The 17,247-nt window shown below is 51.5% G+C and overlaps 1 protein-coding gene across 1 annotated transcript in view; it reads left to right on the forward strand.

Annotated features, from left to right (window-relative positions):
* Positions 1–17,247, forward strand: part of HNF1A (HNF1 homeobox A) — an 80,575-nt gene that overhangs the window by 21,560 nt on the left and 41,768 nt on the right. The window contains exons 2-3 of the mRNA XM_069215058.1: positions 10,879–11,078; positions 13,193–13,379. Coding sequence (XP_069071159.1) covers positions 10,879–11,078; positions 13,193–13,379 — 387 coding nt within the window. The remainder of the gene's footprint in view (positions 1–10,878; positions 11,079–13,192; positions 13,380–17,247) is intronic.

Below are 17,247 nucleotides of genomic sequence, written 5' to 3' on the forward strand. Positions count from 1 at the left end.
GATGAAGTGTACGAGGTAGCAGTCCGACCAGGTGAGTTCCGTGGTGTGGCTGTAGCTGATTCTCTTGTTGGGCATGAAGATGGGGTCCAGCGTGTCTCCTGCTTTGTGCATGGGGCCCATGACCAGCTGCTTGAGGGCGATGGTGTCAAGCCTTTCCAGTAGGTTGGTGGAGTTGGTGTCAGTGGGGTTGTCCAGGTGGTAGTTGAGGTCTGCCAGGAAGACGTAGTGTTTGGATTCAATAGGGAGTGGGGTGATGAATTCAGTGATGGCTTTGCTGGCCGGTTCTTGATCCTGGTGGTCTGTAGGTGAGGGTGCCTTTGATGGTGGTGTTGTCTTCAGCATGGAACTGGAAGTTCATGTGTTCCATGATGGGTGTGGTTTAGTCATTAGTGAAGGTGCAGGTGATTGATTCCTTGTGTATGATGGCTGCACCACCTCCGTACCTGTTGGTGTAGTCGCAGTGTTTCATTTTGTTGCTGGGGTGTGTTGCTGTGGCGATGTCTGGGTCCGAGCCGGCGGGGAGGTTGATCTCTGTGAGGAAGGTTACGTCAGGGAAGAGGATGGAGATAGTATCCCAGACATTGGTTGCATGTTTGTAGAGAGATCTGGTGCTGAACTGGATGCACCTGAGTTGTTGCAAGGCCGTCTCGGCTGGTGGGGATGGCAAGGAATTGGTGGCAGTGATAGCGGTCAGTCCTGGGGTGGAGGAGTATCGGCAGTGGGTGCAGGCAAACGGACCTGACGTGAGGTGGAGTAATGCGAGGCAGCAGTTGCTATTGCGTGCGAGGCCAAGAGCACAGAGAATGAAACGCTATGCATTTACCATGCTGCCATTATCACACATATGCGTCTAGCACACCTGCCTTTAGTAAGCATGCCTTTACCATGCATATGTGTGGTGACGACAGAAAGAGCGGTCTAGCTGTCCGAGCTAAACAGGAAGGAGCAGAGGAGAGAGAGGTAATTGGGGCTGAGGCTGGGGCCGGGTATGGGGGGGGGAGGAGGAGGTTGGGATAGTTTTTAGGACAGGGCAGGATCGGGGGCTCGAGGTAGTTTTTAGGACAGGGTAGGTTTTAGGGTTCAGGGTGGGGGTCGAAGTAGTTTTTACAACAGTGCAGGGTAGGTTTTAGGGTACAGGGCGAGGGGTCAAGGTCGTTTTTAGGACAGTGTAGGGTACGGTTTAGGGTACAGGGAGGGGCAGGGTAGTCGGGTAGATTTTAGGAAGCGCAGGGTAGGTTTTAGGGTTCAGGACGGGGTTTGGGATAGTTTTTAGGACAGTGTGGTGTAGGTTTTAGGGTACAGGGCGGGGGCAGGGATGTCGGGTAGTTTTTAGTACAGCGTGGGGTAGGTTTTAGGGTTCTGGGTGGTTAGTTTTTAGGACAGGGTGGGGTAGGTTTAGCGTTCAGGATGGGGGCTGGGGTCGGGGTGGTTTTTAGGACATTGCGGGTAGGTTTTAGGGTACAGGGCAGGGGCAGGGGTTTGAGTAGTTTTTAGGACAGGGCAGGGTAGGTTTTAGGATTCAAGGCGGGTTGGGGGTTCAGGGTAGTTTTTAGGACAGTGCAGGGTAGGTTGTAGGGTTCAGGACGGGGGGTCGGGTAGTTTTTAGGACAGGGTGGGGTAGGTTTTAGGGTTCAGGGTGGAGGCAGGGGTCAAGTAGTTTTTAGGACAGGGTAGGGTAGGTCTTATGGTTCTGGATGCAGGGGGTCAGGGTCATTTTTAGGACAGTGTGGGGTAGGTTTTAGGGTACAGGTTGGGGGTCGAGGTATAGTTTTTGGCACAGGGCGGGGTAGGTTTTAGGGTACATGGCAGTGGAGGGAGCTCAGGTAGTTTTTAGAGGACAAGGCAGGGAAGGTTTTAAGGTTCAGGAGGGGGTAATTTGTAGGACAGTGTGTGGAAGGTTTTAGAGTACAGGGTGGGGGAGGGGAATCGGGTAGTTTTTAGGACAGGGAGGGATAGGTTTTAGGGTTCAGGGTGGGGTCAGGTAGGTTTTAGGATAGGGTACGGTAGGTCTTAGAGTTCTGGGTGCGGGGTGGTCGGGGTCATTTTTAGGACAGTGTGGGGTAGGTTTTAGGGTTCAGGGCGGGGTCAGGTAGGTTTTAGGAGAGGGTACAGTAGGTCTTAGAGTTCTTGGTGCGGGGTGGTCGGGGTCATTTTTAGGACAGTGTGGGGTAGGTTTTAGGGTTCAGGGCAGGGCGGTGTAGAGTATTTAGAACAGGGCGGGATAGGTTTTAGGGTTCAGGGTGGGGCGGTGAGGTTGGGGTATTTTTAGGACAGGGAGGGGTAGGTTTTAGGATTCTGGGTGGGGGTCGTGGTAGTTTTTAGGAGAGTGCAGGGAAGGTCTGAGGGTTCAGGGTGGGGGGGTCGGGTAGTTTTTATGGCAGGGTGGGGTAGGTTTTAGGGTTCACGGCGGGGCTGGTGTGTGGGGGTAGTTTTTAGGACAGTGCCTGGTAGGTTTTAGGGTACAGAGCAGGGGAGGATGTTGGGTAGGTTTAGGACAGGGTGGGTAGGTTTTAGGGTTCAGGGTGAGGGTTTGAGTAGTTTTTAGGACAGGGTGGGGTAGGTTTTAGGTTTAGAGTCGGGGTTGGGGTAATTGTTAGGACAGGGTGGGGTAGGTTTTAGGTTTGAGGTCAGGGGGTTGGTGTAATTTTTAGGACAGGGCGGGGTAGGTTTTAGGGTAGAGGGTGGGGAGAGGGTAGTTTTTAGGACAGGGCGGGGTAGGTTTTAGGGTGGGGAGAGGGTAGTTTTTAGGGTTCAGGGTGGGGATGGGGGTTGGGATAGTTTATAAGGACAGGGCGAGGTAGGTTTTAGGATACAGGGCAGGGGTGGGGGAGCCAGGGTAGTTTTCAGGACAGTGTGGGGTAGGTTTTAAGGTACAGGGTGGGGGAGAGTGGTCGGTTTTAGGTTTCAGGGTGGGGTTGGAGTAGTTTTTAGGACAGGCCAGGGTTACTTTTAGGACTCAAGGCTGGAGGGAGTTTAGGGATCAGGGCAGGGAGTGGAAGGGGCTTGGGCGAGGTGGAGTATGGTATGAGGTGTAAGGGGGCAGGGCAGGGGAGAATTTACCACACAAGTTCCTTTACCAAACATGCTTTTACAATGAAATTCGTTGTAAAGGAATGCGTGGTAAAGACGTGGTAATTGTTGAGACTGAATTGTTAAGTTATGCGTGATGTTTGCATGTGTTGTTTCATCACACATCCACAAAGTACATGCCACAGCAGGGCACAGCAAGGAGGCAAAACAGAACGGGGCAACTAAGGGTCCAGAAAAACAAGACTATGGGGGTCATTACGAACTCGGTGGGAAATCCCGCCGAGTTCGGCGCTGGAAGTCAAAACAACGACTGCCAGCATGTTGAAGACCGCATCGGCCCAATAAACATCATTGCGCTGGGCTGGCGGGCGGAAACTGTGTTTCCACCAGCCGGCCCAGCAGGATGCTGGGCCTGTACATTGCCAACGGCCCCACATGGAGCCGTCGTCAATGAAGCACTGCGGTGGGTGCAGCAGCACCCGTCGCGCATATCACTGCCCATAAATCGGGCAGTGATATGCGCAACAGAGCTGTGCACGAAGGCCCCTGCACTGCCCATTCCAAGTGTAGGGGCCCATTCCGCCAGCCTTTCCCTGGCAGCCTAAACTGCCAGGGAAAGGCTTGGGGAACAAAGGTGCATTATCCGGCGGGCAGTGCTGCTTGCAGCGCTGCCCTGTCGGATAGGGACCTCCGCCATCGTCAGGCTGCCTGGCGCGGCGGAGTTCCACCTGTGGCGGTCTCCCTGTGTTTATTATGTAGCGGTCTGGACCCCCATGCCGGTGGCAGTAATTTCCGCCACCACCAGCATGGCGGTCCAGACCGCCATGTTCATAATGAGGGCCTATGATTTGAAGGGCAAATAGTAACCACACTTGACAGAGGCTGCTTTTTGGTCTGGGTAGAGAGGTAAATAGGGACAAAGACTGGTCAAACCAGTTTTTTAATTGGTGTGTAACCCCAGTTAGTCACACCTCTAGGAAGTTTTACCAAGCTCCACACACCAATAGAGGGGTCTAGCCATCTTGAAAGTGTGCAGTATTGGGCACTCTGGACAGCTGGATGTCACACTATACAGGAAGATGTCATCAGGCGGGAGGGAACCAGGTAGCCCATTGGCTAGTGACCACGACCTCCACTCAGGGTACTTTCTGGGCATAGAAAGGGCACCCCGGCAACCAGAACTCAGATCTTGATTGGCCTGGAGAAGAGGGCCAAAGAAGGTCTGCCCTACTGACCCTAGAACCAGCAAAGAAGAGACTGCACCAATCCACATCTAGGGCAGAGTGACAGTTACACTTTGTGCATACTTTCCAGACAGCCACAACACGAGAAGGGCTGGGTGTGACAAGAGAGGTATTTGCATCCATCTGTAAACTGACAGTCTCCCTGGGCTGGAAGAGGGAGAGGTCGGTCACACCTTTCATGAGAATAGGTTGTGTCCTGCCCTCACACAAAGGGCTGCTTTACCTCCTACTGATGGTTGGAGCTATGTGTCAGTGGTGCCCTGCTCGTGGAAAAGTCATCCCTCAAGCACAGCCAGAAGCAGAAACTCCAAAAGTCAGTTGGTTTACTTCCTGATTGCCACAAAGGGCCACAAAAGCTGAGGACGCTTGCCTGGGCGAGTTGGTAGCCCAGATCACCAGATCGCTGCTCCTCATCACAGTGCAGCCCAGGAGAGTTCGACCTGATGCTCAAAGTTTCACCGGGTCTGCTGGACCCATACGTTTTCTGACTGCAGCTTGATCACCCAGACGGAAAGTTATCACCAAAAGAAGGAAATTACTGGTTTCTTTGTGACCAGTGGTCCATTATCAACTTGACTTCTACTGGACCAAAGAGTACTCTGAGGGACTTCAATCCCTGTGGCCAAAGTCACAACACCAAGGCCGTGGACCAATGAGTAGCCCCAGGAAGGCCTTCCCTGACTGCACTTCATCTTCAGCATCCTTGAACATCCTCAGCTTCCTGTATCCCTTGCATCATCTGCTTTTGATACCGGTAAACACAAAACGTTGCTAATGAGACTGGCCACAAATGGAATCAGTGATTTAGCACTAAATTGGCTGCACTCGTAGTGGAAATGGCCCTTTCTGCAGGTTATCCCGAAACATTTTGCCTTCCTCCTGTTTTTTTTAACCTTTTTCTGTTGACTTTAGGACTCTGGGCACTTTACCACTGCTAATTAGTGCCAAAGTGTATGCGCTCTCTGCTGTAAAACTTGGTATGATTGGCTTTTACCTGTTTGGCACATATAATTTACCTGTAAGTCCCCTGTAAAGTGGTATACTATATACTCAGTCTGTAAATTAAATGCTTCTAGAAGGCCTGCCTTGCTGATTGTGCCACTCACAGAAGTAGCCTTTCAAGCCTGTCTCAGGCCTGCCACTGCAGGGTCTGTGTGTGCAGTATACTGCTGCATTGACTTGGAATTTCAAACTACTTGCCAAAGCCTAAACTCCCCTTTTAGTATGCCTAAGTCACCCCCAAGGAAGGGTCTTAGGTAGCCCTCTAGGCAGGGTGCTGTGCGTGTAAAAGGTAGGATATGTACTTTCCTGGTTTACATGTCCTAGTAGTGACAAACAGCCTTTTTTGTTTTTCACTACTGTGAGCGCTGCTGCTCTCATAAGTTAGCACTGGAAATTCCCTTAACTATTTTTAAGTGGTAATTTTTGGTCTGAAAGGAGTAGCGTTGCCATGTTTGGTATGTTTGGAATGGTAGTAAGAACTCCTGCTTACTGGTGTAGTTGGATTTTACATTACTATTTTTTAAATGCGACTTTTAGAAAGTGGGCATTTCTGTGTGCTTAGAACCCTAGAGTTTTGCAGCCTGACTCCAATCCACATCTAGGGCAGAGTGACAGTTACACTTTGTGCAAACTTACCAGACAGCCACAACACAAGAAGGGCTTGGTATGACAAGAGAGGCATTTGCATCCATCTGTATACTGATAGTCTTCCTGGGCTAGGAGAGGGAGAGGTCAGTCACACCCTTCATGACAATAGGTTGTGTCCTGCCCTCACACAAAGGGCTACTTTACCCCCTACTGACGGCTGGAGCCATGGCTGGGTTGAATGGGGTTGTGTTACACTTGAAAAGGTTCCATTTTGGAGCGATTATTTGAACTGGGACTTAACCGCTGTCAGAAGGACTGCTGCACTGCTCAAAGGACTCATATGGACTTCACTGGGTGGCCTAAAGGATTCACTGGATGCTTTTCTGTTGTTGCTTTGCTGCCAGCTGTGCACCGACCCTGTTCTACCAAGGAACTGGGGTGCTGCCAGGAGGAACCGCAATTTGGACTGTTTGCTGTGTTGTGTGCAGGCCTGCCTGCATGCTAAGCTGCTGGAGAGACTACCACCCTGCAATTAGGTCTCTTATGTGCTGGCCTGCCTGTCTGCTGCTCCCTGCCCATGCCCAATGTTCTCCAGGAGCTTGTTGGCTTGCCTCACCTGTTCATGAAGGAATCTCAGGGACAACAAAAGATTCCCCCTGTGTGCCACTTCTGACCCTGGATCAAGTAATAGCGAGTGGTGTGCACTGTTTAGTGCCCTGAAGCAGTGCTTGGAGAGCACTTTCTTGTTTTAATTTCAATGGTAAAATCAAGCATGTGTCAAGCGCTTTCCCATGGAGTCCCGAGTAAGGAGTCCGGCCGGGGACGAGAGCCCCGGCCCAAGGATCCTCGTGTTGTGCCCTCCTGGACCACTGAGTCTGCCTTGATGAGCGAGGGAAGTCCAGCTGGTCCACCTGCCACCCTGCTGACTCAGTTGGGCAAAGAAGGTATGCAGAGGTGAAATCGGACTTCCGTGGCCCCTGCTGAAGTTTGCCCCCCCTCCTTTGTGGGAAGCCCTGTGCCAGCCTGGAAGCCACATCACCTCCTCTTTGCTGAGACATGAAGTGGCTAAAATTGCCTCTGTGCTTTCCTGATGTGGGGGACCCAGCGAGGCTCCCCGCTGTATTGACAGTGTGTGTATGGCCCACACCGTGTTGGGAATGAACCCGGGGTGCATGTGCTCATTGGTGGCATTGCGGGATGAACAGCAATGGGGTCCTCATTTGCCACATGACGTTGCCACATTCCTGAGAGATCCGTGGAAAGGTGACGGAGTTACCAACGAGTAGGCTGGCAGGTGCTCCTGAGCCTACCTTTTGATACTTATTGTATCCCTTGCAGCAAGAGGTCTAACAATTACCGTATTTTACCTATCAGGAGCACAGGTGCGCCAACCCTATGACTTCATGGTGGTACATGTGTATTGTTACTGAATATCTGTTACTGATATGCTTATGGTAACTTATATAATAGTGGTTGTTTAGGGGTGACATATGGGAATTCATGTATCTTTTTCATAACCTGATCTTTGCTCTTACACTCAGGTGATGATCCATGTTTTTATTTCAGAACCTGTTGCATTTCCTGCTCTGATATTCTATATGACATTCTGGATACCTGCCATGTCAGGATAACGAGTATTACTTCAGGATTTGCATAGTGTGCACAGTACTTATGATTCATGTCAATTTGGTTCGATGATATATATTTATTTATAATATAAGATACATATTTTTACATAATCCTGTGTGGAGTCTCTTTTGTGGTGTATTTATTGTGTCACTGGTGTGTGTTGAGCAAACTCTTTACATATTGCCTATGAGGATAAGCCTGACTGCTCTGTGCCAAGTTACTAGGGGGTGGGCACAGGTTATCATTGGTGTGTAACTTACTTGCCCTGACTAGAGTGGTGGGTTCTGCCTTGCTTAGGTGCATACCCTAGCCAACCAGAAACCCCATTTCTAACAACTCCTACCTGCCGGAGCTATGCCAAGTGGTTTCTTTGCCAGCATACTGTTCTGACTTCAACAGGACTCTGCACTCAGCCCAATCTTCTTTAATATCTATATGAGACAACTAATAAAACTAATCAAATCCCACAACATTAAACCTGTCAATTATGCTGCTGACACACAACTGATCCTGTCTATTTAAAGTAGTAGGCAGGATGCTCTGGGCGCTTTCTATAACTGCATAACTGACATTGTTAAATGGCTGGACACAAACTCGCTGAAATTCAATGGAGATAAAATAGAATTCTTGTGTTACCCAGTGAAAAACTCTGCATAGCACGCTCACCCAGGTTAAGTTTGTGAGATTGGAAAATCTTACTCCAGGCCACCTCCTGGCAAGATTTCTCAACGTGGGCGGTCGTGGGTGGTCACTACTGCTTGCGTTGACAAACCTTCCATTTGTATTGAGGAAGCTGCCGCTTGAGTAGAAAATCTACTCGAGCGGCAGAAAAGAAGTAGTGCTCTCTTGCGCTGCATGTGGTGCAGTTCGCGCTGATTTTACAGCACAGGACAAACACCCAGGGTTAAAAATCAGTGCAAATGGCACGACCTAACACACTTTGCTGCTCCGCGGAACTCTGCGTAGCGCAGTGGAGTTTGTGGGTTACTTCTCAGAGTTCTGCATTGCAGAACTACGCAAACTCTGCCCAGGCCTGCTTCTAAGCAGGATCAACTGCTGCAATCTGTTACTGCTAGGAGCTCCAGAATATCTGCCAAACAGACTGTAATGAATCCAAGCCACAAAGCTCGCTCTAGACAGAGCTAGATGATCGTCTACATCAAACGCTATGAAGGAACTTCACTGGCTACCTATGAAAAAGAGAATAGCTTTTAAGTCCTTGTGCGCAGTTTTTCAAGCACTTCATGGCAAGGGCTGAATAACTCTATATGAAAAAGATTAACACATTATGCCCCAAAGAGATGTCTTCATTCAGCAACAGACAATTTGATCTGCATTCAAAAATTCCGAAAGACAAGACACGGTGGGCTAGCCTTTATGAGCAGACGTCTCACTTATAGAATAAATCACCACCTGCCCTAAGATCTCACTATGACCTACTGCACTTTAGGAAGGCCTTGAAGACCTGGCTGTTTCCCACTTAATCTATTATCCCTGAGCTTTGCCCTCACAATTGCAGCTGCTGTGTTCTATATTGAGGCTTTGCACCAGGGTACCTGAATGGTGATAATGCGTTCTATAAATGTTATTATAAATATATATAAATAAATTCCACAGAAGTCAGTGGCAAGGGGCCACTGATGCTGGAACTGGAATGAAGAGTGGTTTTCTTGACAAGGTAACTGTTTCTTAGGACCTTGCTGGTCCCCTTGACTGGCTCCCTGCAAAAATTGGTCACCCAGAGTGAATACTTGTGAATACATTCCACTTTGACCAAAATGTTCCTATAAAAGTTTCACAGACAGTTGGGAGAATCAAAGATAATGGCCTTAGCCTCATGCATCGAGTCAAGCTCTAATAACAGCAAAATTGTCAGACTTCTCCAAACACTCATCTGTAACAAACAGCGTTACCCCCCTCACAACTGCGACAACTGCGACAACTTATCAACCTTCTTCCACAACAAAAGTGCCAAAATCTACAGAAACTTCAAACCCCAGCCCACGGCCACCAACTTCTTCAAGCAATACAATGACTCAGCTACCACCACAGACAACCGACTAACTAAATGGAGCCAGCTCTCCCAACACGACGAGTCCTCCACCATGAACACCGTCCACTCAGTGTCCCCGAACTAACCATACCTTCACCACATCTTCAACCTAGGCGAAGCCTGAATCAGCCAAGTCCTCACCACCTTGTTCAACATCTCAGTTCCCACAGCCAGCTTCCCCAAGTACTAGAAACACTATAAAGTCAGCGTCCTACTAAAGAAACCATTGGCGCAGAACTCAGTGATCTAAACAACTACCGACCAGTCTCCCTGCTCCAGTTCCTGGCCAAAGTATTAGAAAAAGACACCAACCAACAACTCTGCTCACATCTGGAATGGAACCTCCTATTCGACTCCTCCCAATCTGGATTCCCAGGCAACCACAGCACCGAGACAGTCCTCATCGCACCCACTGACAATATCCAAGCCCTACTCATCTGAGGAGAGACTGCGGCTCTGATCCTCCTAGACCTCTCAGCAGCCTTCGATACAGTCTCCCTCCACATACTCGTCACAAAGCTACACAACAGAGGAATCCAAGGAGCCACCCTCAGATGAATCACCGCCTTCCTCACTGAGAACGACCTGTGACAATATTGACAAGAAACATGTTGACTATAGGTTCTGTAGTGTAGGGATTACCCACACACGGTCTTCCCATACATACACCAACAGTCGAGGTGTTAGGTACACATGTTTTCACTGTTATAAGGACCCAGACTATTAAAATCTGTTGACTTCCCTTTTCTGTATTTAATCTTGACATTGGTGTCAGGTCATGGTGAAGACTGTCTTTTTGACACCCATAGTCAGTTTTAGCACACTTGTTTAAGTTCCTCATGCACCCATTCACCACCGGCATTCTCTTAAAAAAAGATCTCCGGTAAGGAGCCCTCTTGAAGGGCCCGTCAGGCATTGCAGTGCCGACCTGATGAGGAGCACTGCCCGAGCATGAAGCATGTCACCTAATGGTGAGTGAGGGCTATTGCTCCTAATAAGCTAGCGCTTGTGGGGACCGTAGACTCCCACCCAAATTGGTTCAGTGGAGCCTCAAATTTCGGAAGACTGTACCTTGGTTTGTAGATCAGGTTTACCTTGGGAGTTAGTCACTGGACCATGTAACTCTCCCTATTTTTTGGCCCCCTTTCTCTATTGGTGATCTTTCTACAATTCAGCATTTTTTTAACAAGTTATAACAGTACAAAGGTATGCATGGAAGGTAAAGTGAATAGCATGGCAATGTGCGTGTGTGTGTATGAGCGTACATCTGTGTGCATACGTGTAAACGCCCAGAACTGCAATCTTTCAATAGGAGGATTTGTGTCCTGCCAGGGAAGACCCGTGGAGGGTGGCGAAGCTGGTGAAGTCCTACCTGCAGCAGCACAACATCCCGCAGCGTGAGGTGGTGGACACCACGGGCCTCAACCAGTCCCACCTCTCCCAGCATCTCAACAAGGGCACCCCCATGAAGACGCAGAAGAGAGCTGCCCTCTACGCGTGGTACGTCGGGAAGCAGCGGGAGATCGCCAAGCGTAAGTATGGAGGAATGGGAGGAGGGGGAAAGTGCATTCTGGTCAAGTGGCACCTTGTGAGAAGTGGGCTGGGATATCCGCATGAAGAGAGAGTTGATGGCCATCTTAAAAAGGAACAAACAAGACTTTCTCAACATTCTAGGATTCACCCCACTGGGTCAAAGGAAGAGACAACACAAATGGTACATGGGCTACAAGATGTGAGAAGTACGCTACACAAGAGGGGTACATGGTTCAAAGGGAGGAACATCCAACGCAAGATGAACATGGAGGGAGGGGGCCACAGGAGGACCAGTCAAATGAAGAGGTTAGGGTGTCCAGAACGTAAGGAGGAGGCGGCTTAAGAAGGGCGCAATAGGGCTCACAGGAAAAGCGGGGCATTCACCATTAGACAAGTACAGGGGCCCCAGGAGGAGGGGAGAGCTCTACACAAGAGGAATACAGGGATCACAGGACGAACAGAGAGGAACATCCAAAACAAAGATGAGCACAGGGAGTCACAGGAGGAGCGGCCAAAAGAAGAGGGGAAGTCTAGGGCTCACAGGAGAATAGGAGGAGCCTGCATAAGGGGATACACTAGGGCTCACAGCAGAAGAGGAATGTCCAACACAAGAGGTTCACCAGCATCACAGGAGACACACAGAGGAACAACCGACACAAGAGAAGCACAGGGTCTTAGGAGGAGAAGAGCAGCATCCAAAACAAAAGGGTACATGGTGACAGGGGAACAGGAAGGGTCTAGAATGCTCAGATGCCCATAACAAAATGTGTGTCCATTTGCTCCAGATCGGACTTTATGCAGGTTTGTCAGATGCGTGTGGGGGGCTGAGATCACAAAAGGAATGGGGGCCCTCCTCTGGTTGTATGGAAATTCGTAGGGGGCTGCTAAGGTCACTTTCCTTTTCAAGATTATACCACAAAAGCAGGCGAAGCCTGCTCTTATGATATATAAATTGATTTACAATTGGCAAGGAGGGGCACTGAAAATAGGGGGGCCTGGAGCATTTAACCCCAGCAGCACCCTACTTGCAAGGACCCTGGTTATTTGCCGGAATCCGTGTCTTGGGGCCTCTGAAAAGAGTTTGTATTTAGGAGCCTGTGATTGCAGTGCGTGTCTTGGGGCCTCTGAAAGGAGTTTTTTATCTAGGTGCCCCTGATTGCAGTGTGAGTCTTGAGACTTCTGATAGGAGTTTGTATCTAGGAGCTCCTGATTGCAGTGTGAGTCTTGAGACTTCTGATAGGAGTTTGTATCTAGGAGCCTCTGGTTGCAATGTGTGTCTTGGGCACTTGGTAGGAGTTTGTATATAGGAGCTCCTGAATGCAGTGTGTGTGTATTTAGGCTCCTGAGTGTTTCTATCTAGGAGCTCCTGGCTGCAGTGTGTGTCTTGGGGCACCTGATAGGAGTTTGTATATAGGAGCTCCTGATTGCAGTATGTGTGTTGGGGCACCTGATAGAAGTTTGTGTCTAGGAGCTCCTGATTGCAGTGTGTTTCTTGGTGCACCTGATAGGAGTTTGTTTCTAGTAGCTCCTGACTATGTGTGTTGGTACACCTGATTGAAGTTTGTGTCTAGGAGCTCCTGATTGCAGTGTGTGACTTGGGACACCTGAGAGGAGTTTGTATCTAGTAGCTCCTGACTGCAGTATGTGTGTTGGGGCACCTGATAGGAGTTTGTATATAGGAGCTCCGGATTGCAGGGTTTGTCTGTGAGCACCTGATAGGAGTTTGTATATAGGAGCTCCTGATTGCAGTGTGTTTCTTGGTGCACCTGATAGGAGTTTGTTTCTAGTAGCTCCTGACTGCAGTATGTGTGTTGGGACACCTGATTGAAGGTTGTTTCTAGGAGCTCCTGATTGCAGTGTGTGTCTTGGGACACCTGAGAGGAGTTTGTATATAGGAGCTCCTGATTACAGTATGTGTCTTGGAGCACCTGATAGGAGTTTGTATCTAGTAGCTCCTGATTGCAGAACGTGTGTTGGGGCACCTGAAAGGGGTTTATGTCCAGTGGCCCTCAGTGGTATGTGTCCAGCACCCTTCCTTCCCCAAGGAGCTTCTGCCCAGCTGTGCCACAGGCGTGCCACATGAGCACTAACAGCTGCCTCCCTTGTTTCCCAGAGTTCACCCATGCAGGACAAGGAATGATGAGCGAGGACCCCGATGGGGAGGAGCTCCCCACCAAGAAGGCGAGGAGGAACCGCTTCAAGTGGGGACCGGCGTCGCAGCAGATCCTGTTCCAAGCCTACGAGAGGCAGAAGAACCCGAGCAAGGAGGAGCGCGAGGCCCTTGTGGAGGAGTGCAACAGGTGAGGGAGGAGCAACAGCTGGCCAGGTAGAGCTAGTGAGCGAGGGGAGCTGCATGTGAGGGAGCAGAGCACCAGGTGAAATTAAGGCACATTACTGGGACGAAGGACAATTGACAGAGGAGAGTAACGGGAGGTACTAAGTTCTGTGAAGGTGACAGCAATAGGTGAGGGTAAGAAATGCTGGTGGAGGAGTGCAACTAGTGAGGGTGGAGAGTGACAAGGGACTGTAAGGGCTCTGCTGGAGGAATGCAGCATGAAAGGAGGCTACAACAGGTGTAAGGGGCTTGAGCATAGGAGAACAACAGACGAGGGAGGAGAGCGGCAGGTGAGAGTAAGGGGCTCTGGTGCAGGAGCACAACAGGTGAGGGAGGAGAGCGGCAGGTGAGAGTAAGGGGCTCGAGTGAAGGAGTGCAACAGGTGAGGGAGGAGAGCAGCAGGTGAGAGTAAGGGTCTCTGGTGCATGAGGGCAACTGGTGTGGGAGGAGAGCAGCAGGTGAGAGTAAGGGGTTCTGGTGGAGGAGCGGAACAGGTGAGGGAGAAGTGCGACAGGTGAAAGTAAGGGGCTTGAGTGAAGGAGCGTAACAGGTGAGGGAGGAGAGCGACAGGTGAGAGTAAGGGGCGCGAGTGAAAGAGGGCAACAGGCGAGGGAGGAGAGCGGCAGGTGAGAGTAAGGGGCTTCAGTGAAGGAACGCAGCAGGTGAGGGAAGAGAGCGGCAAGTGAGAGTAACAGGTTCTGGTGGAGGAGTGCAACAAGTGAGGGAGGAGAGCGGCAGGTGAGAGTAAGGGGCTTCAGTGAAGGAGTGCAACAGGTGAGGGAGAAGAGCGGCAGGTGAGAGTAAGGGGTCCTGGTGGAGGAGTGCAACAGGTGAGGGAGGAGAGCGGCAGGTGAGAGTAAGGGGCTCGAGTGAAGGAGTGCAACAAGTGAGGAAGGAGAGCGGCAGGTGAGAGTAAGGGGCTTCAGTGAAGGAACGCAGCAAGTGAGGGAGGAGAGCGACAGGTGAGAGTAAGGGGCTTGAGTGAAGGAGTGCAACAGGTGAGGGAGGAGAGCAGCAGGTGAGAGTAAGGGGCTTGAGTGAAGGAGTGCAACAGGTGAGGGAGGAGAGCGGCAGGTGAGAGTAAGTGGTTCTGGTGGAGGAGTGCAACAGGTGAGGGAGGAGAGCGACAGGTGAGAGAAAGGGGCTCGAGTGAAGGAGTGCAACAGGTGAGGGAGGAGAGCGGCAGGTGAGAGTAAGGGGTTCTGGTGGAGGAGTGCAACAGGTGAGGGAGGAGAGCGACAGGTGAGAGTAAGGGGTTCTGGTGGAGGAGTGCAACAGGTGAGGGAGGAGAGCAGTAGGTGAGAGTAAGGGGTTCTGGTGGAGGAGTGCAACAGGTAAGGGAGGAGAGCAGCGGGTGAGAGTAAGGGGTTCTGGTGGATGAGTGCAACAGGTGAAGGAGGAGAGCGATAAGTGAGAGTAAGGGGTTCTGGTGGATGAGTGCAACAGGTGAAGGAGGAGAGCGATAAGTGAGAGTAAGGGGTTCTGGTGGAGGAGTGCAACAGGTGAGGGAGGAGAGCGGCAGGTGAGAGTAAGTGGTTCTGGTGGATGAGTGCAACAGGTGAGGGAGGAGAGCGGCAGGTGAGAGTAACGGGTTCTGGTTGAGGAGTGTAATAGGTGAGGGAGGAGAGCGACAGGTGAGAGTAAGGGGTTCTGGTGGAGGAGTGTAACAGGTGAGGAAGGAAAGCGACAGGTGAGAGTAAGGGGTTCTGGTGGAGGAGTGCAACAGGTGAGGGAGGAGAGTGGCAGGTGAGAGTAAGAGGTTCTGGTGGAGGAGTGCAACAGGTGAGGGAGGAGAGCGGCAGGTGAGAGTAACAGGTTCTGGTGGAGGAGTGTAACAGGTGAGGGAGAAGAGCGACAGGTGAGAGTAAGGGGTTCTGGGGGAGGAGTACAACAGGTGAGGGAGGAGAGCGACAGGTGAGAGTAAGGGGTTCTGGTGTAGGAGTGCAACAGGTGAGGGAGGAGAGCGACAGGTGAGAGCAAGGGGCTTGAGTGAAGGAGCGCAACAGGTGAGGGAGGAGAGCGGCAGGTGAGAGTAAGGGGTTCCGGTGGAGGAGTGCAACAGGTGAGGGAGGAGAGCGGCAGGTGAGAGTAACGGGTTCTGGTGGAGGAGTGCAACAGGTGAGGGAGGAGTGCAGCAGGTGAGCGTAAGGGGTTCTGGTGGAGGAGTGCAACAGGTGAGGGAGGAGAGCGGCAGGTGAGAGTAACGGGTTCTGGTGGAGGAGTGCAACAGGTCAGGGAGGAGAGCGACAGGTGAGAGTAAGGGGTTCTGGTGGAGGAGTGTAACAGGTGAGGAAGGAGAGTGACAGGTGAGAGTAAAGGGTTCTGGTGGAGGAGTGCAACAGGTGAGGGAGGAGAGCGGCAGGTGAGAGTAAGAGGTTCTGGTGGAGGAGTGCAACAGGTGAGGGAGGAGAGTGGCAGGTGAGAGTAACAGGTTCTGGTGGAGGAGTGTAACAGGTGAGAGAGAAGAGCGACAGGTGAGAGTAAGGGGTTCTGGGGGAGGAGTGCAACAGGTGAGGGAGGAGAGCGACAGGTGAGAGCAAGGGGCTTGAGTGAAGGAGCGCAACAGGTGAGGGAGGAGAGCAGCAGGTGAGAGTAAGGGGTTCCGGTGGAGGAGTGCAACAGGTGAGGGAGGAGAGCGGCAGGTGAGAGTAACGGGTTCTGGTGGAGGAGTGCAACAGGTGAGGGAGGAGTGCAGCAGGTGAGAGTAAGGGGTTCTGGTGGAGGAGTGCAACAGGTGAGGGAGGAGAGCGGCAGGTGAGAGTAACGGGTTCTGGTGGAGGAGTGCAACAGGTGAGGGAGGAGTGCAGCAGGTGAGAGTAAGGGGTTCTGATGGAGGAGTGCAACAGGTGAGGGAGGAGAGCGACAGGTGAGAGCAATGGGCTTGAGTGAAGGAGCGCAACAGGTGAGGGAGGAGAGCAGCAGGTGAGAGTAAGGGGTTCTGGTGGATGAGTGCAACAGGTGAAGGAGGAGAGCGATAAGTGAGAGTAAGGGGTTCTGGTGGAGGAGTGCAACAGGTGAGGGAGGAGAGCGGCAGGTGAGAGTAAGGGGTTCTGGTGGATGAGTGCAACAGGTGAGGGAGGAGAGCGGCAGGTGAGAGTAAGTGGTTCTGGTGGATGAGTGCAACAGGTGAGGGAGGAGAGCGGCAGGTGAGAGTAACGGGTTCTGGTTGAGGAGTGTAATAGGTGAGGGAGGGGAGCGACAGGTGAGAGTGAGAGGTTCTGGTGGAGGAGTGCAACAGGTGAGGGAGGAGAGCGACAGGTGAGAGTAAGGGGTTCTGGTGGAGGAGTGTAACAGGTGAGGAAGGAAAGCGACAGGTGAGAGTAAGGGGTTCTGGTGGAGGAGTGCAACAGGTGAGGGAGGAGAGTGGCAGGTGAGAGTAAGAGGTTCTGGTGGAGGAGTGCAACAGGTGAGGGAGGAGAGCGGCAGGTGAGAGTAACAGGTTCTGGTGGAGGAGTGTAACAGGTGAGGGAGAAGAGCGACAGGTGAGAGTAAGGGGTTCTGGGGGAGGAGTACAACAGGTGAGGGAGGAGAGCGGCAGGTGACAGTGGGGGTTCTGGTGTAGGAGTGCAACAGGTGAGGGAGGAGAGCGACAGGTGAGAGCAAGGGGCTTGAGTGAAGGAGCGCAACAGGTGAGGGAGGAGAGCGGCAGGTGAGAGTAAGGGGTTCCGGTGGAGGAGTGCAACAGGTGAGGGAGGAGAGCGGCAGGTGAGAGTAACGGGTTCTGGTGGAGGAGTGCAACAGGTGAGGGAGGAGTGCAGCAGGTGAGCGTAAGGGGTTCTGGTGGAGGAGTGCAACAGGTGAGGGAGGAGAGCGGCAGGTGAGAGTAACGGGTT

This window comes from Pleurodeles waltl, chromosome 11 (genome assembly GCF_031143425.1).
Source record: "Pleurodeles waltl isolate 20211129_DDA chromosome 11, aPleWal1.hap1.20221129, whole genome shotgun sequence".
NCBI lineage: Eukaryota > Metazoa > Chordata > Amphibia > Caudata > Salamandridae > Pleurodeles > Pleurodeles waltl.